The sequence below is a fragment of the Falco cherrug genome, chromosome 1, assembly GCF_023634085.1.
Source record: "Falco cherrug isolate bFalChe1 chromosome 1, bFalChe1.pri, whole genome shotgun sequence".
NCBI classification, from domain to species: Eukaryota; Metazoa; Chordata; class Aves; order Falconiformes; family Falconidae; genus Falco; species Falco cherrug.
The window spans coordinates 101,251,005-101,278,844 of NC_073697.1; the positions used below are offsets into that span (position 1 = coordinate 101,251,005).

General features: G+C 42.1%; 1 protein-coding gene across 1 annotated transcript; it reads left to right on the forward strand.

The window, feature by feature from the left end:
• Positions 1 to 630: 630 nt before the first annotated feature.
• LOC129735443 (heat shock factor protein 5-like) lies at positions 631 to 27,743 on the forward strand. Its single transcript, XM_055703177.1, has 7 exons — positions 631 to 665; positions 767 to 1,484; positions 3,206 to 3,230; positions 4,372 to 4,734; positions 10,751 to 10,848; positions 15,825 to 16,343; positions 25,978 to 27,743. The coding sequence occupies exons 1-7, from the start codon at positions 631 to 633 to the stop codon at positions 26,278 to 26,280; spliced, it is 2,061 nt and encodes a 686-aa protein (XP_055559152.1). The 3' UTR covers positions 26,281 to 27,743.
• Positions 27,744 to 27,840: the final 97 nt, after the last annotated feature.

The following is a 27,840-nucleotide window of genomic DNA, read 5'->3' on the forward strand; positions in this document are numbered from 1 at the left end:
CGCCCCCCCCGCTGCCTGCGCCGCCCGCACCCGGCGGCAGCCGCGGCCCTTCGCAGCAGCAGCAGCCTGGAGAGGTTCGGCTGCTCAGCAGAAACCAACACCGCTTCCACCACCCTCTTCCTAAGATTATCACTCCCTGGGATTAAATGTTGTGAAACGTGGCCCTTCGCCTCAACCACCCACTCCCTCATGGAAGCTATGGGAGATGCTGGTGGCAGCGGCGCTGAGGGCACCGGCAGGCCTGAGGGGTTGGCTGAGGTGACTGCGGGGCTGAGGGGATGGCCGAAGGGACTGGCAGGCCTGAGGGGACAGCGGTGCTGAAGGGATGGCTGAGGGAACAGCGGTGTAGAGGGGACGTGGGGTGAGGGGATAGTGGGTCTGAGGGGATGGCGGGGCTGAGGGACATGGGGAGGGCTGAGGGCGATGGCCCGGCTGAGGGGACATGGGGAGCTGAATGGACGGGGGGAGCTGAGGGAGCTGAGGGGACCAGGGACCTGAGGGGGATGGCGGTGCTGCAGGCGTGGCTGAGGGGACTGGCGGGGTGGAGGGGATGGCTGAGGGGACTGGTGGGGCTGAGGGGATGGCAGAGGGGATTGGCGGGGCTGAGGGACATGGCGGGGGCTGAGGGACATGGCCTGGCTGAGGGGACTTGGGGAGCTGAATGGGTGCGGGGAGCTGAGGGGGATGGCAGGGCTGCGGGGGTGGCTGAGGGGGATGGCGGGGCTGAGGGGGGCTGAGGGGACCGGGGAGCTGAGGGGGGGGCCGGGCTGCGGCCGTGCCGTGCCGAGGGACCGGGGCGCTGCGCGGACCAGCGCCGCGGCGGGGCTGAGGGCCGGGGGCCGCGCGCGGCGGGCAGCGCCTCGCAGGCGGGGCACGTGCCGTTCGGCGCGTGGCGGGGGGAGCGGAGGCCGCGCGGGCGGCGGTTGAGCGCGCGGCGGTTGGTGCCACCTACCGACACGGACGCGTCGCAGCAGCCCGTCCCCGTCAGTGCCAACACCGTCCCCGCCAGGCTGTGGCGGCGGGTCAGCAGCCCGCGCTGCCGCTCCGTTCGCTGGGATGCCTCCGGCCGGGGGCTGGTCATCAACCAGCCGCGCTGTGAGTGCGAGCTGCTGGGCGCCGGGCCGGCCGTCGCCGCGCAGCCGGGTGGCGACGGGGCAGCGGCAGCCGCCGGTTTCTTCAAGACCAAGAACTTCAGCAGCTTCATCCGGCAGCTCAATCTCTATGGCTTCCGCGAGGTGGGGATGTTGCCGGGGAGCAGTGTGGTGGGGCCCGGGCCTGGGCCGGGCCCAGAGGGTGGACAAGGCAACGGTGGCAACTGCACCGGGCCCCTGCATCACTTCCGCAGCCCCCACTTTCGCCGCGACCGCCCCGACCTCCTCATCCACCTGAAGCGCTTGACGAAAGGCAACAAGGCGAAGATGGCAGCGGGCCTGGATGTGACCAGCCGCCCACCCAACCGCTTCCAGCGCTTGCTTGCATGTCACTGAACAGGCAGCTGCTGCTTCCACCCTCGACGCTCAGCAATGCCAACAGGCCTGGTGAGTCAGAGTGGGCCATGTGGGGCCTTGGTGGGTTTTTGAGAAGCGCTGGGTGTCATGGGGATTTGAAAATCAACACTCCCCTGAGGGAGAAGGGTTACATATTCTTGCTGGTGGCATCTCAGTTCACCTGGTGTAGGAAAACTATTGTTGTTTATGCAGGTAGATCTGCTGCCAGTAAGCATGAGTAGCATGGTTCACATGTATTTCAGGCTGCCTGTAGACTATAGTACAGTCTCCATTGCGTACTACACTAAGAACACCCTTGCCCGATCTCTGTGGAGCTGGCACAGCTCTACCAGATGAACATTACTGCTTCTTGCCTGTCAGTAAGGATGCCCATCAGTAGGGATGCTTAATAAGCTGTCATTAAATGTGTGTGAAACAGTGAGTCATGTGAAGTGATAACTAGAGCATCCTGCTAGTTTTGTGCAAAGGAGACAAGACCTGGTAAGATTTTGGCCAGCTGTCTCCTGAAAAAGAATTAACAAGCTACATAGTTTTTAAAATGGATTAAATGAGTAGGTGAGAGCTAATTAGAAAATAATATTGCTGAAAAGCCCTAGAACATGTTTTCTTTCTTTCTAACCCTCTTTGAGAGGATCTGAGTTTTCCCAAGACAAATCTGAGCCCTCAGGATTACTCCACAAATTTTGTATCAGCCTGAGAGTATTGTAGTTGGAGCTGTGTAAGGAAGATGTGAATATCTTGCTTTGCAGTGCTCTTGGGCTGCTCTTAACTGTGGGCTGCTGCCAGAAGAGCACTCCTGCTTCCCATTCCCTTGGTGGCATGTTAACTGTCATCTTCCTTGCAGCTGATACAGCAACACGTTGGTTCAGCGCAATGATCGGAGAAGACTTTAATAGCCTTTTTGCGGCTGGCCCTTGGACCTGGGTGATGCAGCTCATGGGTGCAGAGCTGTAAGGCGCAGTGTAGGAGAAGCAGCAGGACTGTGCGACCAGGAGAAGGGGAGAAGCAGTTGACGGTACCGCTCTTTGCAGCACTGGCTGGCATTTAGGGCAGAGTAGGGTATCACCATACTCTTGGTTACTGTTTCAGGGTAGGAACTGTCATCGAATTCATGTGGTGCTTTCTGTGATGTGTGTGGAACTGCACGTGCAATACCAAGAAAACAAAATGAAGCATTTGAGAAGGGATGGAACTTATTTCAGTAGGGAGGCTAGGAAGCATTTAAATTAATGATTTGATGTTAACATTGTTAACACTAAGATGAGTCATTACAGATTTCAATGAAATCTGGTTTGTCTGATGTAATGCAGACCATTGGTAAAGGAAATTATTAGAAAGAGACGACTTTTTCATTTTTTGTCCTCTGTTTTTATGGCTGCAGTTTTAGAGTTTTTGCTCTAGGAGTCTCATTTTCTAGAAAGACGGAACAAGGAAAACATTGGGGTTTATATGCAGTCAAGTTCTGACAGGCTGACAATTTACTGTGTGCTCTGTACTGACTATTTAGGGGCATGTCTTTGCTGTAAATGTGAGGCAATTTGATAGATAAAAGATACTTTTGTTTGCAAAGCATCAGGCTGTTCCCAATGTCTTGCAGCATGTAACACTGTGTTAAACATTTAGGAACAATTCCTGTAAAGCAACTGTAGGTTGGTAACTTGGCATCCTGTGGTGTCTTGTTTATGTGTTAAAACTAGATAATCCTCATGTCCCTATCCAAAGGTAAAATATAAACAAAAGAATTTTCATACCCCTGTTCATTCTCTGTTGTAAATGGTGAAAGTACTGAACAGGAAATAAATAGTCCTATACATTAAGTCTTAGCAAATTTTCGGGGTCAGCTGGTATTTATTTAGTTATTCTTAATGATTAAATGTGAACTTGCAAAATAATGACTGTATGTTATTGAGTTCTTGAATTAGCTTTCATCAGAAGAGTGAAAGAGGTAAATGTGAGTCTATTTTTTAAAAAAGTCCTTTTGAGTGAGAATTGGAAACTACAGGTCTCTGAGAAAGTCTGGCTTCTAGATAAACACTATTGATGTGAACCATCCTGAAACTTGTAATTCTCATGGCTAAATGCAATACTGCAGGGGAGTCACAAATGCGGTAGTTCTTACAGAAATCAACGAGCACTGGCATTCTGAGTGTTCCTGTCAGTGTTTAAACAAAGTCACCAAAACAGAAATTGAGCTGTCATGGTATAAAAGCAAATACATTTCATGAAACAGTAACTGTCTGAGAGAGGAAACTAAGAGAAGAATAAAAGGAATATCTGGGATAAAACAAAATGGCAAAGTCTGGGATATTTTAGTCTGCACTGAACTAGTTGAGCTGCGTGAAAAAAAATTGGCTTTGAATTTTTTTTCTTGACCAAAGAAATGACTTGTCATAAAGTACTTGCAAAGTCACTTGGAGGATTTTGACATTGCCCTTCCCTTAGCTGTTTGTGAGCTGTCACAAGTGCAGTTTGGTAAAGTCTTGCTTTATGATGTCCCTTTTTTTAAATGTATTGTCTGATTTAACACACAGTACTTTCAAAATTGCTTTTGTTTGGTTTAGTAAGTTACTACACATTTTGACTTATAGTACATTTCTAAATATGGGTAACTCATTACTGCCAGTTTAAGGAGATTGAATGCTACGCAGACACCTCTGTGCTGGCGCTTCACTCGTGTGCCACACAGCAGTTACCGCATGCTCGGGTCTAAGAGTACAGTCTCTTTCCGGATTAAGTATGCTGGAGCAAAGGTAGTCTTCCCAAATAATGTTGTAGAGAGCCTTGGCTCCTCATACTGCCTTTCTTTGCCTGTGAAAACTCCTTTCCTTAACACTTGTTTCACTTTATTTTGTACCCACTGCAGGACTGCTGACTGTGGGACGGTTTCATCAACTTTACGGTCAAGGTGTTTTCTCTCCTTACTCCTACACGGCAACCTCGTGCCAAGCCCCCAGGACTTTACCAGCACAAAGTTTAGATCCGACTCCAGTCCCTTGGCAGGGACCACTTGGGTTGCTGCCAGGGCAAGGGGCTTCCCCAGCTTTTCCAGGTAAAGGGGCTGCCTTTCTGGTACTCCAGACACTTCCAACAGGCGCCATGTACACACTCCAGCCTGTTGCCTCTCTTCTGCCACTTCAGCAAGGGACTCAAACCGTTGCCGCTTCCACTGCAAATTGTAGCAGCTCTGCATCTTCAGCGCCATACTCACAAGCCTGCTATCCAACAGGTATAAAAAAAAATTCTGCATTTGCTTTTCAAAAATATATTTTAAAGTGAGACTTTTAAATATTTTTCTACAATACTTTGTCATGTGTATATCTCAAGTGAGAATTAGAAAGTGTAAAGTCTAAAAGGAAGTTGAACCTTTAAAGCAAAAGGATTTTCTGTTTGGTATTTGTGTCCTTCCTCCAGATTTTGAATGTCCCCTGGTGATTTTCTGGGTAGCCTTTCTGTTGAGGTTAAAGGGTTAGGAGAAAAACATTTGTCCAAAACTAGTCGGTGTTAGGCTAACTTTCATATTTATTTTTTTTAATTGAGCAAAACTTGGACAATGATATTAAACCACTGAGACCTTGTTAAAAGTAGTATCCTAGGCCTTGGTCTCATGTTTTTCCAGGTTAAGGTTTTAAACTCAAAGATCAGTCAAAAGTATTGTGTAGAATATTTCATTCTGCTCATACTATTTTTGTATCTTAATTTTTTTTCTTGCTTAGCTTCTTTGTGTTGTATTTTTTACGCACTGAAGACTAGAAAGTACAAAAGTCTTGACTCCTTTCTTTTTTCTAAATTATTTCTGCCAAAATTTTCATTCTCACTTAATCCCTCGATCACAAAATAGATCAGTCTCACTTAAGTGTTTTTATTCTTCAGAAGAGGAGTTGAAGCAAATTACTGTTCTTTTCCTTGCCCTTACCTTGAATTGGAAAAATCATGTGATAGGTTATTTGCTGGGGAGTGGTGGTGTATTTGTTGTGGGTTTGTGGTTTGTTTTTTTTTTTAATTTCCCTAAAACTTCTGAAATTCAGAACATAGTGACTCTTTCCTTGAACAAACTAAAGCTCAGTTATTCTTTCCTTCTGCCTGCTCCTCCTTTGGCAGCCGCACCTTCACAAAGACAGCTATCTATCCTTGTTTAGAAATCCTACACAGTGAAATCATTACATCTTTTCTGAGACTTCTTCTGAGAACATTTCAGACAATAATCACTAGTTTCCATAACGTCATTTTTGTCAAGGAAGGGTTCTGCGGAGCTGGGTGGGCATTTCTTGTAGACACACTTAAATGTTGAAGAGACAGGCAACTTCCAGCATGTGCTCCTTGCCTTGTGCTCCTTATGTAAAGATTACTATGGTGGCCAAAGTGTGGAGCCTGCCTTACCAGCTGCTAACTATTAAGTCTTCTCCCAGGAGCAGGTGTCCTGAGAATCAGAATGGTTTGGGTTGGAAGGGACCTTAAAGATCAGCAAGTTTCCACCCCCCTACCATGGGCAGGGACACTTTCTGTTAGACCAGGTTGCTCCAAGCCTCATCCAGAATACTTGCTTAATTAAGATGCAAGGTGGTCCCTGCTTTGTGTTTCTATTGGTTACAGAGCATAGGCTCAAACTCATCATGATGAATTGTAGTTGTCTCTATCTCAGCTAAGGCCCCAGCCCTCTTCCGTAGTCAAGGGAAGGGAAAGGGGCATCTTGGGTGCGATTCACATAGCTCGGTTTAGAGTTTGTCTTGGGGTAAGATTACTCGTGTCCTGGAAGTACCTGTTTTGAAGTGCTGCCTGTAGGGGAGCTGAGGGAGACTAGCATAGATTTAGACATGAATATGTAGATCTCTCTCACTGGATGACGCTCGTTGCTCTCACTGGATTTGTAAAAGTTTAAAGGATAACTTGGCTATGTTGCTCAGGTAGAATCTTCTGGGGTGGGAGGTGGGTGTGAGAACACGGTGAAAACATACCAAATTTTGCAAGGTGTAATCAAAACTAAAATACAGAAACTTATGGAATCTGCAGCGTTTGAAAACTCTGGTGATTTAATTAGCATTTCTGAGAATGTAAGTGACATTTCACTAGAGTATGATAAATCTTTCAATTTTCACTGTCACTTAGGACTGTCTCAGTGGTTTTACTTCTGTTCCTGTGTATCTCTTAATCTCTCTGCTATCCTTTCTTCTGTATATTATAACATACAGAATGCTGAAAGCATGTTTCTTCATATGTCCACATGAAAAAGTCTGGTTTCCTTCATCATGAGAGCACAGTAGCAAGATTAGTTTGTTTGGAAAGTGATAGTTAATCTTAAGATATGTATTTAGTAAGTGAGAGGACTAAAGAATGTATGTTCAATCTTATTCTTGACTCTTTTCATTTCACTTTTGAAGTCCCATTAAATTAAATCAAAGTAGAACTTTTTCAAAAGATTTCTTTTTATGTGTATTCAAACTTGTTTGTTAACTTCTGTGACAAAAAGATTTCCCTGGTTTTTCATTATGATTCTTATTGAAAGGTCAGTAAAATAAAATATGCTCATCTGGATCTTTTTTTCCCCACTCGCATTAGACCATAATTATTTTAAGGATTTAGTTCTGTTTACTTTCAACTATCTGCAGAACCTTTGACAGTAGTAGAATTGCATCAAAGAAATGCATTGAAGCTTTATTATCCGAGAGTGTCTAATAATGAAAATCAGTCAGGGAGACCATGTGAGAAATACTAGTTATTGGTGCCACCTGACAGTGCAAGTTCAGTCATGCCTTTTGAATACATCTGTGGCTGTAGGGTTCATTTACATATGATAACCTTTCTGGTGAGTGGTAGTTTAGGAGGAGTCGTGATATTCTGAATGATACACTCTCAGTGAAGATAATTCATTTTCTTTGTAAGTCTTAAAATTCACAGGTCACAAGGGGATTCTTAAAATAAATAAGCAGCTGAAAATGACTGTTTGAACACAGCATGAATAGCACCATATTTTCCCTTGAGAAAAGCAGACTAGGTGCATTAGTAATGTGCTTGTAAAACTAGTTGTAGGATTCGTCTTGCCTAAGATTCATCTCAATGTATAATGGTTAGTTGTATGTGCCTGGGCTTGTCATCTAGATTACATGTATAGTCAGTAGAGAGAAACAGGCACCTCCCAGAGGTTGAGTCCTTCCAACTTTCTCAGATGTATGCCTTTGGAAGACAATGCATTCCTTTCTGACGAGCCTGTTTGTCCACTGACTGTTCAGAGAGCTGACAACTGCCAGACATCTGAGTCTATGTAGCAGTAAGGCAATTAATCCCACCTAAATGTCTAAGTTCAAACAACGTTGTCTTTCCCATTTTCCCTTACTGAAAAGATCTTGGGTATCTTCTTCCTTTTCATTAGTCTTTCAGCTGGTAAAGAATGGGAGCTTGTATCCAGGCCCATTCCGATGTGTTCATTGATCTGGCAGGAACAGGCACAGCTGCATTCCCCGATTTCTTGCACAGCTTTGAGTACTGTTGACCCAGTTGTCTGGTGAGTAAGTAGCTTCTCTTAGGCATAACTTTTGGACCTGACGTGGTAAGTTCACACTGAAAGGATAGTCTTAAGGTTCTTCCTTTGTATTTCCAATGGTAGTGTGTGCTTGAGTGGAATGGAAGGTGCTGGAGAGTGTCAGTCTCACGCGTTTTGGCCCAGCTGAGCTGATAGTAACAGCACATTAATAAAATGTCTGTTGCTATCGTGAATGCCTAGAGATGATACATGCTTCCCTTCGATTTCCAACAGATCTTTGGAGAAATTATGGTGGTTGTTCAAGCTTGGAAAAGATCTGCTGCTGATCATATTGGGTTTGCACTTCCTTTGGGCTTTCAGCTTTCCTGAGCTTGCATGTAGTATTGAAACCTGTAAGAAGCATGCAATGCAAATGTGTACACATCAAACTGTGAACATGGAGCTTTGCCAGGACAAGTGTCTGGGTGTCTTGATCAGCTCTATCATGACCTTGTTAGCCTGGTTAGCACTCTACCCTAGAAGAGCTGTGCTTAGTTCAGCAGTTGGTGTGGACTTAGGACCATTCCCATCAGGCTGTTTGGATGTGGCTGTTTTAGCTTGGAAGAGTAAGGGATTTTAACAGTATTAACAGACTCTATTCCAAGGAATGGGTCTGGATGGATTTAGTTTACTGTTAGAGTGGTAGCCTTCATGTCTTCAGCAAGTTTATAATTTATTTGTTCTTCTCTGTTGAAACACTGAGACCCCACAAAATAACACTGTCTGAAGAGGACTAAGATGTATATAAGAATGTGACGATAATATTTTGTTGTCCCTCCAGTTAAATTTCACATGTTTATTTTTATATGATTCATCCAATTAGTCCAGCATTGAGAAAACAGAAAACAAAATGAATGCCTCAATAAATCTCTAATAGCTGTCTGCTTTGGATATAAGAATACTAAACTTGATCAGACCAAATGTCCATATAGCTCATCATTTTCTCTGACAGTAAAGCCCAAGGAGGAGTGCAGGAGCAGAGCAAGCGTGGACTGATGCTTTTCCAATAGTGTGGGCTGAGGGAATTAACAAACCATAACACGAGTTGTGTTTAATAGCCCTCAGTGGATTTCACTTCCATGAACTTGCCTGTTTCTCCCAGCCAATGTGGACTTTGGTTATATGGTGACTCTCTTTTGGTGACTACAGGTGATAAGTGGTACTTGTCTAAAATCGGCCTCCATCTTATGATGCATTTGCTTATTAACTGACTGCTCTCAAGGCTACGTTTGTGTCTCCTGTGATATTTCCACAGATACCATTGTTCTTGCTGTTAGATCAGCCACTGCCATAGCTTATAAAAAGTTCTTGCGAGTGCAAACCATTCTTTTTATGTAACATTCTGCATTTCAGAACATTCAGAATCAGTTGTCAGTCTCATTGTCTTCATGGTTTTTTCTGTTCTCCTCATTTTGATTTAAAAACATAACAATTTGTTTCATTGATGAGTTGCTTTTGCTAGAAGCTCTACTAACTGTAAGAATCCTGTAATTTATATTTTACTTGTAGCTTTTTATAGTGTATGATCTGGAATTAATATTTTATACTTACTTACTATTTCATAAGCGTTTTTTCCCACTGGGTCCTTCCTTTTCTGTTCTTAGAAAATAGGTTCTTTGTAATATGTGTTTGGTTTTCCTTAGAATCACTTTTGCAGGTTACAAGAAATTTCACCTTTGTCATTGCTCTCTTGCATTGTTTTTACAATAGTCCTTCAAAAGTTTGATTTGGTGGTTTTCTTGAGTTTGTAAACATGCTTTGGAGTTTCCAGTGAGTGAAGCCCACATATCATTTAGGTTTTTGGCAATATCCAGAACTGTAATATGTTCACAGGTCATAGAACATTCTTCTGAAAGATGTCCAGATTTCATCATAAATTTGCTCAGCATTAGCTTTTGTAGTAATGTGAGTCATACACATAGCTCATGCTTGTTTAGAAGGATGTCCACTAGCTCTTTCTGTGTTTTTTAGCTCTTATGTTTGTTGCTCCCAACTGCACAAAAATTCAGCAACATCATATTAAAAAAGAGCCATAGGTATAGCCATTAAAAACGCATACTGGTTATTGTAGCAGCCGTCTCATGTGGAATCTCATGTAAGTGTCAAGCTTTGCAAATAAATCATCTGATCTGTTTGCCATCTCAAGTCATACTTACTACATTTACTTGTTATGAATTGGACTAAATTTGTTTTCATCAAAGACTTCTCTCTGAGAATGATTGCAGATTTTAAAGGTTATCCGTACTGCATATAATGCCTTTCTTTTAAATTATTTATGTGTGTCACCGAACAATAGTACCTGCAGCATACTGCCTCAACTGCAGAGTTGCTTTTTAGAATAAAATCACTGTTTCATCTCAGTGCATATGTGTGTATGAACATCTAGGTTCAGCTATGTGAATATGCTTTCTGTGGTGTATTGTGGCAAGAAACTCAAGCAGCCAAATCAAAGAGGTGATATTAAGACACTAAAGACTGTGATTATGAAGTTTCTGCGTGTGTGTGTATAAATTTTACAATATATATACTTTAATATATCTATACATACCTTAAAATAAGTATTTTTAAGATTAAGAAATTGGTCTTAAAATCACTTGGGAGGTAACAATAAATTTCTGGAATTTCATTTACTGTGTGATTATTGAAATGTTTAATCAAAGTAAGAATAGAACTCTGCACACCAAACACAAGTTCTGGAAGTCTGATAGCTGTGTTTTAATTCTTGCAGCCACACCACAGAGTTGTTCAGCAGCAGCCCACACAGATCCTCTGGCTGGCTGTGCTGGTCCTACTGCTTCAGTGTACACCCACGACAGCTTTGTCCAGGTGAGTGTAGCCTACTGAAAGGAGGTGAAAGCGAAGGAGACTGTATGAATGAACTGCAGGTTTATACACTTGTGAAATTAAGATATAAATTTGAAAATTGATCTGCTTGATAAAGTGAAAGTGATGTGGTTTACAAATATCTATTTCAAAGAACCACTGAATGTCAAATGGGTGGTTTTGTAATTCAAGTTAAGTTTCAGGGTAGCAGCATAGCGGGTGTCCTCATCAGTGGAGTGTTTTTTGCTTGACTTCACGAGAATCACTTTTAGTTAATGAGTCTGCATTTGTATTTGAAGAATGTTCTTGCCTGGACAAAAAGAGATTCTTTAATATTATGAAAATACTGATAAGCAGCTCCACTTCTTTGTCCCAGACAGCTTCCTGCAGTCCTGAATTTCATTTGATGAACAAGAAAAACTAAGGTGACTTTTTGGAATGGGCCCCACCTCAGAGATCTCTTATTAAAGATAACTCCAGTACTAACTGTAAATGCTTTATGTAATTCTGGTGGAAACTGCACCTTATTTGGAGGGCCTGGCTTATCAAATATCAGAAGATCTGAAGTAAGAATGCAAGGGCTTCCTTTTCTATTACAGCATAACGCACATACTTTTTTCCCCCTCACAGAAGACAAGCAAAGCAAGTTATGCTTATGTGTGTTGAAAAAGGGTTGACCTACCCAAGCTTGATCATCCAGTTTCCTGTCTTGCAAATATCAACCTTTTTCTTTTATTCATGATTTTTTAAAATATGAGCTTATCCAAGATGGCCAGGTTATGGCCAGGATAACACGTTAGTGTAAGGCTATAAATAGCCAACAGCCAGTCATGCCATCGATATTGTAGTATTTATTTGTCACACAGTGCATCTTTGTCTTCTCACTTTCATCGTGAGCTGCTTTTTTGTCCAGGGCATGAGCATGAGTCTGAACGATGGGAATTCACAATTAAATAGCTTATCTCGGAAGGCCGAGATCAACGGGATAGTAAATAATTCCAAAGGAGTTGTCAAAGGGGGCGTTGTGGCTAGATTGAAGGATAATATACAGTGTCCAAAGGGTCTAGTAAAAATGAGTTATTTGGAGAAGCAAGTCCATGGGCAGTGTGTGGAGTCAGAAGAGCTTTAGGCCACTTGCTAGTGGTTGCTTTGTTTCCTGGAAACCTCCAGCAAAAATCTGGGCAGACTGCCGGAAGGCGATCCTCTGCATGAGAAGACCAAAGGTGAGCAGTGCCCTGTATCAGTTCCACTAGGTCAGTAACTGGCTGTCTCTGAGCAGGGTAACACAACTATCGTACTGCGTGGATCAACAGGACTTCTTGAGATTTCTGACTCTTAGCATAGCATAGGTAATTTCTCCTGGAATGTGGTGACAGGCTGTGCAGATGGTACAGAAGACAGCAGTTTGCCTGTGGTTCTTGCTGAGCTGGAGGGAATAAGCAGTTTGCCTTTTGTGTGTTCTGGGGCATATAGTTCCCCAGACTTCTGCTGGGGGATGTGGCAAGCTGCAGTATTGATCATCCTGCCCTGCTGACGTATCGATCATCAGTAACCACTTGCATAAATCCTCAAAAGCAGTAAAATTCATCAACCCAGGCTGACTAAGCATTTTTATTGTTCTTCACAAAAAATAGAACTATTACATGGTATGTTTCCTAACGTTCCACTCAGCATCTCCCACCAGTTGCAGGAATTCAGTGCGATGCTGTTGAAGTGTGGTTTGCGGGGCGTTTTAGGCTGTTTGGTCACACTGTGTGCTGCTAGATAGGAGTGGCAAAGCCTATACGAAACTGCTGGACCAGTCCCGAAGGCAGTGAACCGTATCAGCACACTAGTAGTCAGCAAGCTGGTTACCAGCCCCGTTTCTGTTGGATCCAGACGGTGCTTTGTGGTCTCAGAAGGAGAAGCGGGCACTCTTGGACAAGGAAGCCTAAACCTTGTGCTGTTCCTTACTGGGTCTTGCGGAGAGCATCACTTTTTAAGTTTAGGAGAGATTAAGACAGGTAGAGTTTCTGGGTCTTGGAGGCCAGCTGCTGGGCTTGTACAGTACGCACCCGAGCTGCTAAAAGTGTTAGGTGACCCTGACTGGAACATGGGCAGACAAGGCCGGTAAGTAACTGGTTGGTTGGCTGCAGTTTGCTCTCCAGAAAAAGCGACAGAGAATTACTGCGTGGAATGGCAAGGGGACATAGGTGGTTATACCCAAACATGGTGGCTGATTATGGTGTATCTCACCAGGTTTCTGAAATCAGGGTTTCAGAGATTTGTATTACACTCTCATCACAATTGGTTACAAAACAGGGAGCTCAGGTACAACTTCTTACCCATTTTTTGTTTGGGTTCTCTTAAGTGGGGTTTGGATTAGTGTGATGAATCAGTATCCTTGGGGAGGAATGAGTCTTTTGAGAGAACTCCTGCTATCTTCTGCCGCAGCAGTGCTGGCAGCTCACAACCATTATCTCAGTACTTCCCCGCTGCTTTGTCATAGATGTGAACTGAGGCTACATATTGGATTTCAGCAATTTTTTTTTCCTGCCCCTCTCTCCTTTTTTTTTTTTTTTTTTTAATAGCAGCCCTGCTGTTTGATTATTGCTATTAACATGGTTATTAAGCTGTCAGTATTTCCTTGTGGAACTGAAGCAAGAGATAATGGGAAATGGAAGAAATAAACGTGCAAGAAAAAAGAAGAAAACCTTCCTGACCTTAAAAGCAGTCCTAAGTAGTTTGCTTTTATTTGTAATAAGGAATGATAATCAGTCATGTTATTTCAAAAAGAAATCAATTCTGAACTAATTCTGATTGCCCAAGCACTAAAGCCAGATTTTTGTAATCCTAGCAGTCCCTGAAAAGGTGTGGTTGTGCTTTAATTCCTGCACATGCTATGCTAGTCTTATAAGTGAAATGCCCGTCTTCTCTTTCACCACTTTCGCTAAATTAGACCGTTTTTCCTCTTGAGATCAAATGACCAGCAAACTATTTTAAGCCCTGACTTCTCAATCTTTTATCAAATTTCCTTGTTTCATTGCTGCCTCCCCCGCATCCTGGTCTGTCATGTCTTCTCCAGGTGAACTAAAAGGATTTAAATTGTACCATTGCATGGCCACTTTCTCCTATTGGAAATACATACGAGATCCTGTAGTTCACCCAAGAAGACACTATGTGGTCCCCTAAGAAGAGGCAGAAGAAGATTCAGTATGGGTGGGTTGGTTGGTTGGTTGGTTGGTTGGTTTTTGGCCAGGATGATCTTATTCCTGGACAGTTTGGTAACCCAGATCTTACTTAAAATCCTGACTACTTACTGACAGTAAACAAGCAATGCAACAGAAATCAAACACCTTGTTAACATTTAAAAAAAACAGAACTGAAAAAAATATCAAATGAGAGGAATAATGTTTAAACCTATCTCATAAAAACATAAAGGTGGGTTGCCTTTAATGAAAAGATTTTGCTTAGCTTAACCTAAATTTCTCAAATTCCAGGTTTTATTTTCCCCTCCCTTTCCCCCCACCCTCCACAGTTTGTGGCTATCTACAAACTGGCACATCTACACGAATCCACACTAGGACTTGACTTCGCACACCCAGAAGACGGGATCTCATCTTTTTGTGGTATCTCCATCAGGGAGAGACCAAGTCCTTCACTGGCATTTGATCTGATACGGCTTTCCTAGTGGGTGATCCTGTAGCTTCCTGTTCTCTAATTTACTCATCTCTGGAAGTAGCTTTTTATTAAGCATTACCTCAGCTAGAAGGTCTAAGGATAGTCAGGCGCTAAGGACTAATCCTTCATACTGGATCTCTTCCAAAAGAAGGCTGTGTTTTAAATAGACCTGAGTTTCTGTTCAACATCATTGTATGACTTGTATTTGTCAGAAGAAATTACCCTTCTAGTGTCCTTTGACTGAGTCACCTCCAGAAGAAGTAGCAGTACAGACACTGGCTGTTAAAATGTCATCTATCGTTTCACTTGGGTAGGACTTACTGCTTTTGAAAAACTCTTTCATTGTCCTCCTTCTGTTTTAGAGGTTATTTGATTTATATGAATGCTACTATAAAAGTAATCATTGGATTGCTGATTGTGTCCTGTCATCCTGTGATGTCATTACAGTGAACAATTTTAGTAGTGTTCAGACCTGATCTGTGATGGCAAAGGCAGTCTCTGTAGGTTCTACAAGAAGTGTTTCTGACTTGAAATTCTGTAGGGTTTTTATGCAGATTGATGCAGACTTTGAGTTGTGCCTTTGTGGGACACTGTCATGACAGGAGAGTCCAGATGTGAGGCTGTGACAGGCAGGGCAGTTTTACAGTATTTGTTTTCATTGGTATTTGAACTCCCACTCATTTTGGGACTGGGGCATTCCTGGGGGGTACCCCTTGTGTAGATGTGCCTATGGACAATCACTTGAAGAGGAAAATGATATTATTGGTTAAGAAACTGTGAGTTCCTCAAGTTGTGTTGTCCGTATGCACATTTATAGCATATGTACCTTTTTCTTTTGCTTAAAAATGTTGTGGTTTATACACAACAGGAGTGCTTGAGTTTTAGAAGGAACTGAAGGCGGGTGGATTTTCTCTCTCATTTTCTATTATGTATGTGGCATGTGAAGAGGGTGGTTCTAATGTACCCCCACAGGTCCTACTAAGACCAGAAGTTTCTGATTTGAATGCTTGGGTATATTTAATACCTGCAGTGCAAAGGGTGTGCAGACAATGCATCTGCAGGCATACACCAGCTCCTGGTAAGTAACCTTCTTTCCAGGATAGACAATGAATAGAAGAAAGGAAGCGTACCAAGAGTAAGGTGGTTAATGAAAACCAAGACAAAGTAGTACCGCTTTTTGTTGTTGTTGTTGTTGTTAAACTTGCTATTTTAACTAAGAATAACAGCAAGCTTTTGGATAAATGGATAAACTGAACCAATACACATTCTGTCATGGTAATTTTTGGATATAAAAGTTCACTGTATTTTGTTTTCCCCAGAATCCTCCAATGCAGTCATCTTACGAAGCTGAATTGATGCCGTCTGACTGGCTATGTAATATATCTGAAGAAAACAAGAAGGCAGAAGTCAGTCTTGAAGCCATGTTTCAGGCTGCCGATGAGGTGCATTCATCATGCAAAGGTGAAAAGGTGGAAGTGGCACCTGTAGAAAGCCAGTATTCAGTCCCCAAGTTTAATGGAAATCAGCCACTGCCCGTTAATAGTTACGCACCTTCTTCAACTGAGGAAAGCCAGCTGGAACGTCTCACTCCTCTAACTTTAGACACATCATTTCTGGTGGAAGCAGATCGAGCACTGAATTTGTCTCCATTACAGCCTTCTGACATTCTTTGTGCTGCCTATACCACTCTGGCTATAGACACTGCTGCTGCTGTTGAGATACTGCAAGAACTTCTGACCACACAGGAAGCAGATGAAAAACAGAGCAAAGAACCAGATCACTGCCCAGCTGAGTTCTCCCTCATGTTTTTTCAGGAAGAACTGTTAAGTCCAGAGCAGGTAAGGGGTAAAGGGAGATAAACCAACATCTTTCTTGAGCTAACTATATTTGATAGTAATGCTAGGGTCTGGACCGATAGCTTTTCAATATTCTTTCCTGCTTAACAACTGAAGGCTTCTGTAATTAAGCTTTTAATAGACAGTGAAGGGTTTGCTTGGTAAAGCAAAATATAAAAAAGAAGACAGAATGAAAAAGTATCCCATGTTCATGAGCATGACACATGTCAGCCTGTTGCCCAAGTTAGGGTGCTCATTTGCATGGGAAACATGTGTAGTGCAGGTGTATTCATGGTGATGAAATGGATGCTTTTTTAGGTTATAACATACCATCTTTAATCTTCAACAAAGAAGAGTATTTTGAGAATTGCCACTGAAGGCAGATTTTTGCTTAAATTTAGATAAATGGTTAGATTGTTTCTGATAAATAGTTATTAAGTTTCTGTTTTCTGTGGAAAGTATAGTTTATTGACATTTGAATGGTATAAAGCATCTTCATTGGTTTATACCTTGTGGTGTACAAGTTGTAATTGTACTTTGGTCTACCTGTACGTGGTCTTCCCTGTATACAAAATTGTAAGTCTCATGAGCAGTGAGGGGCATTCTAGATGTTACTCTGTTAAGGCAGCAAGTGCATGCTCTACTTTTTTTTGTTTTGAAAACAAAGTAAACTCAGGAGATTGACTGCATCTCTTTCTGCTGCATGAGACCTACCTTGCATGTAGGCACTCAAAATTTCATTTTTGTGTATGCATTGAAGCTACTGTTTTATTGTATCTTTTATCGGTATCTTGACGCCTTCACTGAAGTTTCTAGATCAGAAATCATCAGCTGGTGCAAACCTCCTGTTATTGCTTTCAGTGTTATAAAGATTAGTCATTTTCCTCTTTCTTTCTAGAGTATCTTTCTAGAATGAGATGTGTATTCTGATCAAGCCTCTACGTAGCTCAAGTCTAGACTAGACTGTTCTGCTCAGTACTGTGTAGGGAACAGCACATCCCTGTGCTAGTGCATAAAGTTGGCAATACTCCTTAATTGGTGCCCACTCATTATATTAAGTGTTGACTGCACTTTAAACACTGTCAGTTTCGAGAATTTTTGAACTGCATTTTTAGAATTATACTTTTTCCCTTGTTGAAGGCCTTTGGAGTCTGTGACCCAAACTTCCTTGTCAAGAACTGGAGAATTAAGTGCATGAACCACGTAGTTGTTTGAGAGGGAGGTTTTGTATATTTGTGAGAATCCTGGTGTTGGTCCTGCACCTAAACTGGTTAAATAACTGGCCTCATTCTGTGTTGAAGAGCAATTCAGGGACTGTTTAGCATTTTGTTTGACAGATTCCCTCTTTCTGTTAGAAATACTCTTTAACTAGTGTCCTCATCCCAAACTCAGGAGAGGGAAGGTTAACTTAACACCCTGCTTGTCCAGAGCCTGGGATCAATGTAGGTGCAGAACTCTCCAGAGGAGGCTTCTGTGCCTGTACTCCTCCCATCAGGCTCCAACACAGTTTTCTTCCTCATCTCTGAATCTGGAAGCACTCTGAGGCTTTCAGTGGCTGTTGGTACCATGTGTTTTAGAGCAAGCTTATGACAGAATAGTGGGTGTGCACAGAAGACAGTTCTATTCCTCTCTACAGGAGCAGAGGGGGAGCAAATTCCTCCACTGTTCATACAAGAGCATCAAAACAGCTCTGCTGGGTCAGATCAAAGGTTTGTCTTGCCCAGTGTCAGGTCTCAAAACAATAGCTGTAATCTGATGTGTAGGGAAGAGCAAGAACAAGGCGCGCAAACAGAACAGGGCATTCCTGCTTGTACTTTCCAGCTACTTTCAGCCCGAGGACTTGTGATGATACTGTGTACTTCATCTTAGGTTTCTGCTCTGTGGACTGAAGTCAGCCCTTGAAACTGTTGGTTTTAGCATATGGGACCTTTTGACCAAGCTGGTACTTTGCTTATGAGCTACTGTTGCACGCAGAGCTTCCTTTTGTGCGTGTCTGTTACTAGTTTCATGTGATGCTTCCCCATTTCTGTCTCAGAAGGGACATTCAGCTGTCATTCCTGGCTGCTTACTGCATGTCACTTGTGACTTCACGCATCTCCTATCACAGCCGCCTCAGTAGTCGCCTTTCCTGACTGTACAGCCCTGCTGTAGTTTCCTCTGCATGGCAGCTGCTCTGCAGCTCTGGTTAGCGTTGGATTTGTTCTCAACTTTTTCTAGTACATACTGTTCTGAAATGAAGAGAACATTTTTACAGTGACACAAAGATGTTTGCTGTTTTGTTTTCTGTTTCTTTCACAGTATTTCCTAGCATTTAATTACTCTTGTGACCAGCACTGAGCCTTGAACTGTCTTCCTCATAGAACTAACAGTTTAGTAGAAACCTGCTTTATTCTGCTTTCCTGATTTCTTAAAAGACAGCAAATTAAAAAGCAGTTCTTTACATGAAAAGAGTTAGTACATTCAACAGTTCAGATCCAGCGTTGTCCTCTTAGCCTCAGTGAATTTCAGCCCTAGACTTTTACAGGCTTTGGCCTTTAATGGGCATATTTTATTCCACTCCTACTCGTAAGAATTGTTTTATTTTCTTCTTAAAGTGGAAATAGAACATTTCTGTAATGCTTGATCAAGAGGAATTTGCCTCCGATTTCGTTCAGTCTCCTTGGCAGCATACCTATGTGAAGGCTGAAACACTTGCTTTCTTTGGGGAAGGTGAATCCAGCAAACCCCTTCATGTGAGTTGCTAATTTTAGTACCTCAGCTTCCCATCATGGTTCCAGCTGGGTATAGGTATAGTCCAGTCAGTGTCTCGTAAGTTGTGTAAGTAGTGAGATGCAGCAGTTTTGGTGTTTTTCAGTAACTGAAGTGAAAACGCAAAACTTTCACATCTGTCAGCTTTGGTAGCTTTGTTTGATTCTCTGCCAAACAATGTTTCGGACTCTTTAGTTGCAGAAGTATTAGACCTGAGTGGAGGGTCTGTCCACAGCTGCGGTGAATCCATGGTCAGAAACATGTTCACTTAAAAGACCAAACAATTAAAAAAAAGAGATAGCTTGGGAACCAGACTTGTGTGGGCTAGGCTGATGTTGTTAGGATGAAAATCTTATTATTACCTATTATATTAGGTTACTGAAGAGTTGGTGTGTAAGATTAAATAAACACAGTGATAAAAAGGAATCTGAAAGGGGTACTGTGCAGTATGACTGCTCTTCAGTTTCCACACACGCAACTGTAAGGGTTAAAATTGGACACAGCATTGGAAGTACAGGTTCACCAGTGAGGAGGAATGAAGTTTCCTCAGTCTGCTGGCCACGCTTGTCCTGGTGTAGCCCAAGGTGTCGCTAGCCTTACTGGGCACTGCAGCATCCCCAGGTCCTTTGCAGAACTGCTAGTTAGAGTGTCTAGACTTCTTTCAGCACATCGGCTAGTAACAGTTTCTTAATAATGGTTATCCCAATATGTATGTTATTTGTTTTTTATTAGACACTGCAGTTTGGTTTCTACATCCCCTGCCTGGTATTGCTCTTCATTATTCTCTTTTTTTTAAAATAATGAAATTAGCAGAATTGTTTCTAGAGCAGTTGTCCTGTGGAATATGCAGTTTAGAATGCTTACTTGAGAAATCTTCCCTTCTCTCGCTACTTGATTAAGGCTGCTCACTAATTTTTCTAGAATTTACTATTATGTAAATGTCACCAGGAATAGAGAGGCATCATCACTCGTCAAACTTGGATTCTAGCTGGTGAAGATAGTGACCTACAGCCTGCCTTCCTTCTTTGTTTTTATGCCTGGGAAGGAGTTGTGGTTCAGACATCAGACAAAAGGCACTGCTAGCCACGTTTTTTTCACATGGCCTTGTTAATAGTACTAATGCAATACATCCAGACAGCACATTTCAAAGAGGAAAAAAAAAAAAAGAGTAAAGTGGGTATCTAGCAAGTGCAGGAGGTGTGTTGGAGGGAACTAGTTCTCCCTGGAGTACTCCATTACTGTATTTGCACAGGCCTTTTGAATGTTATTATACAACTTTGTCAAGGAATGTATGTGTGTTTCTATTGATATGTATACACATAGCCGGTTATATATTCAACATTGAGTAATGACAGACTCAAGGTGGCGAGTGTGATTTTTGGAAAGACTATCTTATTACCAAGTATGACCTCTTGTCTTCTGTAAACTCACACATAATGGTTTTCAAAAGCTTTTTTCCCCTTAATAGAAGGAAACATTGCAGGCTCTGAACAGTCATTCATCTTTAGGTTATTGATGGATAAGATATTTACAGAAGAGATTAATATTCTAGAACAGGTGATAGTGAGAAAATTTTTCTGTCTAAAGGTAAATTCCAGGTACTTAACTTTGGGCCTGTACTGCCTCAGTGAAATAGAAACAGAACTTGGTTGTTTGGCCTTTTTTTTTTTTTTTTTTCAATCTACAGATTTCTGCCACATGATCATGGAACTGTACCAGTTCGTTAAGTGGTTGCCCACAAAATACATGCGGAGCAGCAGCAGAGGGCTCCAAAAGCAAGCAACACATTACAATTTAATGTCTTAACGATTGGATGGGGTGGGGTGATATTCCCAACCAGAAATATGTGGTTCACATATGTGGTTTTGCACCACACAGCTCTGTCAAGTTGTTTGAGCTAGATATGTCATTATTAATACATGTGCTGGTAACAATGAGCGCACCTGGATTTCTTCTAGCTTATTTCTTCTAGCTAGTTTGATAACTGAAGGCAAAGCTCAGACTGTGAGGACACGTACCCTAACTTTGTGTATTCTAGTTTTCTGATCTCATGTTTTGCTTAATACGATATTTTGTAAGAGGTTGTTTCAATTTGGCAACCTTAATTCTGAGTTAAAAACACTTCCTATGTAAACTGTGTAGGCAGTGTTCAACACCTGTTAGCTGTCCTTTTGGAGTGGAGAAGAATAGCTTTTATTTTGTTTTATTGGTTTTATATTGGTTTTATTACAAGATAACATTGAGTGATCTTTGGTTTTATTTCTTTTGTTGTTGTGTTGTGTTATTTTAAGGAGAATACTAGTGTTAAAAGTGAATCCAGGACATGGGAGACAGAAGAGAGACAATTCACTTCAGGAACAGAGCCCGTGAACAAATCTGTAGAACACACAGATTCATCTGTAAAATCTTTTTCCAGGAAAAGACGCAGTTCAGACACAGGCAACTCCCTTGGTAAGAAAGATTCTACATTTTCTCAGAGATTACGGTGACAGCTACTCTGAAACTATTACAGAAAGGGGAGAGTAAAATAATTTAGTTATTGTCTGCAGTGTAAGTACCTCATTGTTCCTTCAGTTAAAATATTATACTTGTACAACCTCTTAGTGTACTTACCAACACACTTCTATAGATACACTTATGCTAATTACTCTGATGTGGAAAAGGGTATAAATTATGTAAGTAAATAAAACTTGAAGTTCTGGGAGTTGCGTCAGAAACCTGGATGTCACAATATTGAGATTAAGTCCATGGATGTGTTTGCTGGAGGGTGACATGCTGTGAAGAAAACACTGAGTAATGAGGTAACTATTCAAGTTCCAGGGGAAAAAAACACCAAACTGATGAAGTTAGTGTAGAAGTCTGAACTTTTTGTCTCACATCACTAAATACATTGTACCAGTCTGATACGTGTCCTGAAACACACGAGAAAAACAAGCAGCAGAGTATCCGAGGCTAAAAACTTCACAAATCTAGTAACTGAAGGAAAAACAGAAATGTCCACAGATTAGAGAGACGTAAGAGGTCACAAAAAGTACTTGGGATCCGTTCTAGAGGAGAATTTGGTGCAGCCTGCAAATCTCTAAGAAGCTGTTTCCCTCACAGCTGTTCATCAAAGAGCTGATGGTAGAGTTTAAAGAGCTGTTGCTCACTTCAAAGGGTAGTTTCTAGATTCCAGATCATGATGCTAATTAATAGTTCAGCTCATAATGCCCATCATTTTCAAACATTTAAGTAAGGAATAAAGTTTTTCTGTCAGGAACCTGAGCAAAAAGGTTGGATGCCACCTTGAAAGAAGACAAGCTTTTGTTTAAAACAGAACTGAGAGTTCTTGTTCAATTACTTCCTGGTATCATGGATAATTAGCAAACTTCTCAGCTTTCATATCTGAAGCAAAACATTTGCTTAACATGCCAGTTGTAAAGTTATGTACAGGAACATTTTGGAAAGCATTTCCATGGGATTGTTCCACAGGGATGAAACACTATGCTAACGCTAATTAGCAACAATTGGCATAGTCTACTCTCTGGGAAATGTGATGGTCATCCAGGCCTGCATTTCCACTGTTGTACCTTTGAGGCTTGGTGTGCGTGTAAAGGGTAGAGATAGACAGCACACCTGAGCCAAACGTGATCAGGCTCCAGCTAGCCCGAAATTAGTTGGGTGCATGATACAAGCCTCAAAGCTGGCATAGCCTGTCTGCTGCATGTCAGCTGTAAGCCTGAAGCCGGCAGGCTCAAATGCAAGTTGACTTCTGCTGCTCCGACTACACCTTTGTCTGTCAGCACCTCCTGTCCTCTGTGAGACTTTGGAAACAATTTATTCCTTAATCTTTCTGTGCTAAAATGCATCATGATGATTTCCAGGTGTTTCTTGGCAACTTACCCTCTGAGTGTGATGGAGTCCTGTCTGTTTTCCTGTTTTCCTTTGGGCACTCCTTCGCAAGTTTTCTGAGCCTGCACTTTGATACATACCCTGCTGTGGAAAAGGCTTTTGTTCCATCTGTTTCAGTAGGCTGTTGACATGTTCACTTTTCTTTGTTACGTGGTGACACCAAGTTCTAGATACCACACAGCGAGAGCCAATATAATGTGGTACATAATGAAGCGGGAAGGAGAAGTCACTTCAGTGACTGGGAACAGCGCTGAGCCAAACCCAAGGTGTTAATCTGTAAAAACGCACCAAGAGTCAAACTCGCCTTTGTGGAGAAGGCATTGCTTCCCTCTGAAGAGCTGGAGTGGACTTCTTTGCATTTCACAGCTATTCTGTAGCAAGAAACTTTCACTAAAACACCGTCCCCAGGGTTTCCCTCTATAGCTGCCAGCCCATCTCTGCAGCACCACAAATCACTGAAACAGGTTATCTGCTTCCTTCAAATGGAAAAAAATATTATTTAACCAACCTTCTGAGCTAAATTCTAGTTTACCCTTTTTAAGAACATTCTGCCCAGCAGAATCAAGATGAAAAGTGTCTCTAGTTCATTGTCCTGTCTCCAACAGTATCTTTGGCATTTCTGTACCATTAAGCAGAAAAGGCCTCAGTAACCTTTTCTTCAATTGATTTTTAGAGTCACTTTTTGGAGCTGTGCAAACATTTAGCATCCACTGTGGTTTTTATAAGTTAATGTCCTTAATGCAGATTAACTACACAGTGGGTGAAGAACCCTCCTCTTCCTTTGTTTTGGATGCAAGTGTTTGCTTTAACCGTATCTTTACTCCTTATGCACTAATTTTCTTTGTGCCTGACAATTTGGCAGAGGGACCCTGTTTTCTTTGGTAGCAGCGGGAGAACAAAAACTATTTCTGAGTCCTCCCGGGAGCCAGAGTCTGCTGCAGAGGGTGCAGAACTTAACTCAGCACTAAGATACATCATTGCAAATGATTACAGGCTGTGTCATCTGTCCCTGCCCACTCTTTTTTTTGAGAGGCGATGGGTATGGTGCTCTAGCTCCTGCTGTGTTTATCACACAGAGGTGCAAGGAATAGTTCACCTTTCAGGAACTGCTTTTTTCAGCCCCAAGTTCACTCTTAGGACATAGATTTGAAGGTGCTGATGATGCATCTGCTTTTCCCACTACTTTCTAGCTGAGCTCGTCTGTTAAAATGGGAGTTTGGAAATAAATCCGTCAGCTTTTGTTGGCAGCATACACACTTGCAACAGGAGTCCTTTTGGACTTCACAAACGATTGAGAGGAACTCTGTAAATACTTTGAGTCTCCTTCCCCATCTCCTCTGTATTGTGCTCCACAGGTACACTCAGCTAGTGAACACAGCTGTACTGGACCTAATACCTGTGCTTCCCCTTCTAAAAGAGCACGAGAAGAGGACCAGATTCTGATGGGAGGAATTTTTGTTTGCAGCCCATCTTTCTGGAAATAGGCATCTCAGAATGGAGCAAGGTGAATTTGTTACTTCTGGATTGAAGCATTTAAGCTGATGCTGAGACATTAAGGAAAAAACTTTCTTTCTCGATGGCTGACCGTATATTTTCTGTGAGTCGTCTAGTCCTTCAAATAATCTGATGACTTTCTCTGACTTTTTTCTTTTTTTTTTTCCTTTTTTTTTCCTGCAAGAAGGCAGGCATAATACTGAGATGCTACTGACTCAGGTGAATCCATCACTATCATGCTGCAAGGTGCCCTAGACATTTACACCCACTCCCATGCCACTACAGTTGTGTCACTATGCGTTCTCTCTCATTTCCTCCAAGGTAAATAGATTTCTAGGTGCAATTGCTAAGGGCAAATCTTCATTCAGGTAAGGTCTCCATTGCTATCATCTGTTCACTTGAATTGTTTCCTCTGCACCTTCCAGCCAAAAATATTGTTACTGTTCATTTAGTTTTCCTGGCAGTTTACAGTGAGATCTCTTCCTACAAAGGTGTGAAGAGTTAATGTGGGGACAGGCCTGGCCCTGAACTCTTGAACATCTGTGTGAATCCCAAAGCAAAGTTGCTCTCGGGAGTCCTAACTGCAGCTTCTTGCTCCAGCTAGTTGCCATTACCTTTACATCATTATATATTCATTGAAGGAATTTCAAATTGCCTGTCCTGGCAGTCTGCTATTTTGGATGAGTGGATGTTATACCCTGTGTCTTAACTTGACATAGTTTAGAAGTGCATTATTACAAGCCCCCCTCATTTCCCCATCCCTATGCATTTTCAAGATGTGTTCCCAACAGAGTCTGCTTTGGCAAGAGGGAGATGTCAGAAGGTGCAAAAGTGGTGCCTATTGGGCAGGAACTTTGTAGTACAGAGAAAGAACAGAGGCTGGAAGATGTGAATGTGTCTGTTTAGAAGTTAAATTTCTTGTGGGTGATGTTTGCAGTGGTAGCGCTGTTGTGACTTTATCAGGGTACTTGTTTGCTTTCTTGACCTGCAAGATCTGGCCATACATTGGAAGTATCTGTTTTGCTGTGGATCGAGGTAATTGTCAAAAAAGGAGCCTCTTGTTTGTCCTCTCTGTGATGCCACGAGTTTTCTCTAGGAACCTGGCGCTGGCTGTGGTGTGCTTTGAGGCAAATGTGCCTTTTCTGGGCAAACAAAGGGATATGGCACAAGCAGGTCAGGCCTTTCTGTAGATACTGCCAGGGGTTTATAGTAATTAATGTTTGGCTTTTGGTATCCATGGTAGCGAAGGCACATCTAAATAATACATACTGAAGAATGGGAGCACTTTTCTTATAATCTGCTTTGTTAGTTTTTTATATTTAAATTTTTTGAAAAATTGGAAGAATTCCTATTTCTTTAAACAGCAGGCCTCAGATGATCAGGTTCTAGTCTGCTGTTGAAAGTGTATTTTATAGTACCTGATAGAAATGCGATTGCTCTGTATGCTGCCAAGGGAAACATACCCGAGCACTGGTGTGTACTCAGTATTCCCTTTTCTTCCTAGATCTCCGTCTGCTGGTGGATGTACCTTGGAAGTGGGGGTGCTTTCTGGAGGACGAAACAAGAGAGTGAGAAGTGGGTGACAAATGTAGAGCAGCTGCCAGCTGGATTCCCCTGTCAGACTCCAGCAGCAGTGGAGCTTTGCACACAACAGCCACTTTGGATCATTTCAGCTGTGTTTAAAAAAAAACACCACCACCAAAAAAACCCCAACAAAACACCAAAAACCACACACACAAAAACCCAACAAATAAGACCAACAAAAAAACCCCACCTCCCACACCACTCTTTTTTGCTTTCTTTTTAACTTGGTAGGGTATTGTTTAATAGGCCTCTTTCATTACATTTTCTACCTGTTGAGTTATAAAGCACCTAGTGGTCAGAGTAATTAATGTGAAGTAATTACTTTGCTGTTTGTATTCTTTAGATATGGAAAGTCTGAACTTTGTATAAACAGGAAACTTTAAAAACATCCTTACTGGGAAGCAAATTGTTTTTAGTGCTCTATTAGGAATCTATTTAACTATTTATTTATTTACTTAACATTGTTGGGAACTACAGTATGCTCGGCATAGAAGGTGTTTGGTGCTCTCGCTGTCTTTGCTTGAAGTCATTCTGTGGCCCTTTACTGGGGATTGTGTATGAAACAAAAGCATTGGAAAGTCACAAGATTCTGGGTCTGAATGGGTCAGAGATTTCAGAAGAGCAGCTAAAGGAAAGATGAGCTAATTTTCTAAGTGATTAACCAGGAAATGTTCTTCCTTCCTAAACCAGCTCTCTGTTTCACCAGCAAGTGTATGTATGTCACAGCTGCTGATCTTTCACATTCATGGGGAATTCTTCTGGTTTAATAATTTTCTTTTGATTGTAATGGTATCTGTAAAGATAAGTTATTATTATTGTTATTTATTGTTCTAGTACTCTGTTTCAATTATGTCTTGAAAACAATTGTTAAACTTTTAGAGGAAGACTGTACTTACGTTGATAGCAGATCTTAAGTTTTTAATAGCTATATGTTTGTGTTTATGTTAAAATACTGTTTAAAGAATAAAGGGGGCACATCCTCTATTTGTGGTGTTAAGGAGATCCATGTGGAAGAGCACCTAAACCATCAATGTAATGGCTTCATACATGTTCATACGAGCCAGCCCTGAGCAAAACGCACGAGAAGGGAGCAGAGAAGTTGTCAGGACCACCTCGGCTTTTGTAGCTCCCAGCTGTGGCCAGGATGTGCTAAGGGAGCACCCGGCAGTAAGATGAACTGAGGCGAAACCTCTAATTACAGCTTCAGTAATAAGATATTTTTTAATAAGTAGTAACTTCTGTAATAAGATGTTTTGTAATAAGATATTTTTAAATAAAGTAGTAACTTTTTTAATAAGATGTTTTGTACTAAGTAGCAACTTCTGTAATAAGATGTTTTTACCGATAGTCTTGTTACCGGGAGCAGGGTGGGATGTGGTTTCCCATGTGTGTCCTGTTGTACCCCTGCCCAGGCAGGGTGGGCCTCAGGTGAGCAGGTTCTAGTCTGCTGTTCGAAGTGTATTTTATAGTGCCCGATAGAAATGCGGTTGCTCTGTATGCTGCCAAGGGAAACATACCCGAGCACTGGTGTGTACTCAGTATTCCCTTTTCTTCCTAGATCTCCGTCTGCTGGTGGACGTACCTTGGAAGCGGGGGTGCTTTCTGGAGGTGACAGATGTGCAGCAGCTGCCAGCTGGATTCCCTTGTCAGACTTGTAGCAGTGCTGCAATAAATTAAGCTTTGACACGGAAATGGGTGTCGCATTGGTGTTCTCTCCGTGTTCTCGATGACCAAGGGTGAGCGTGTCACAGCTGGAAAAAAAAGCTTTATGTTCCAGCGGTTC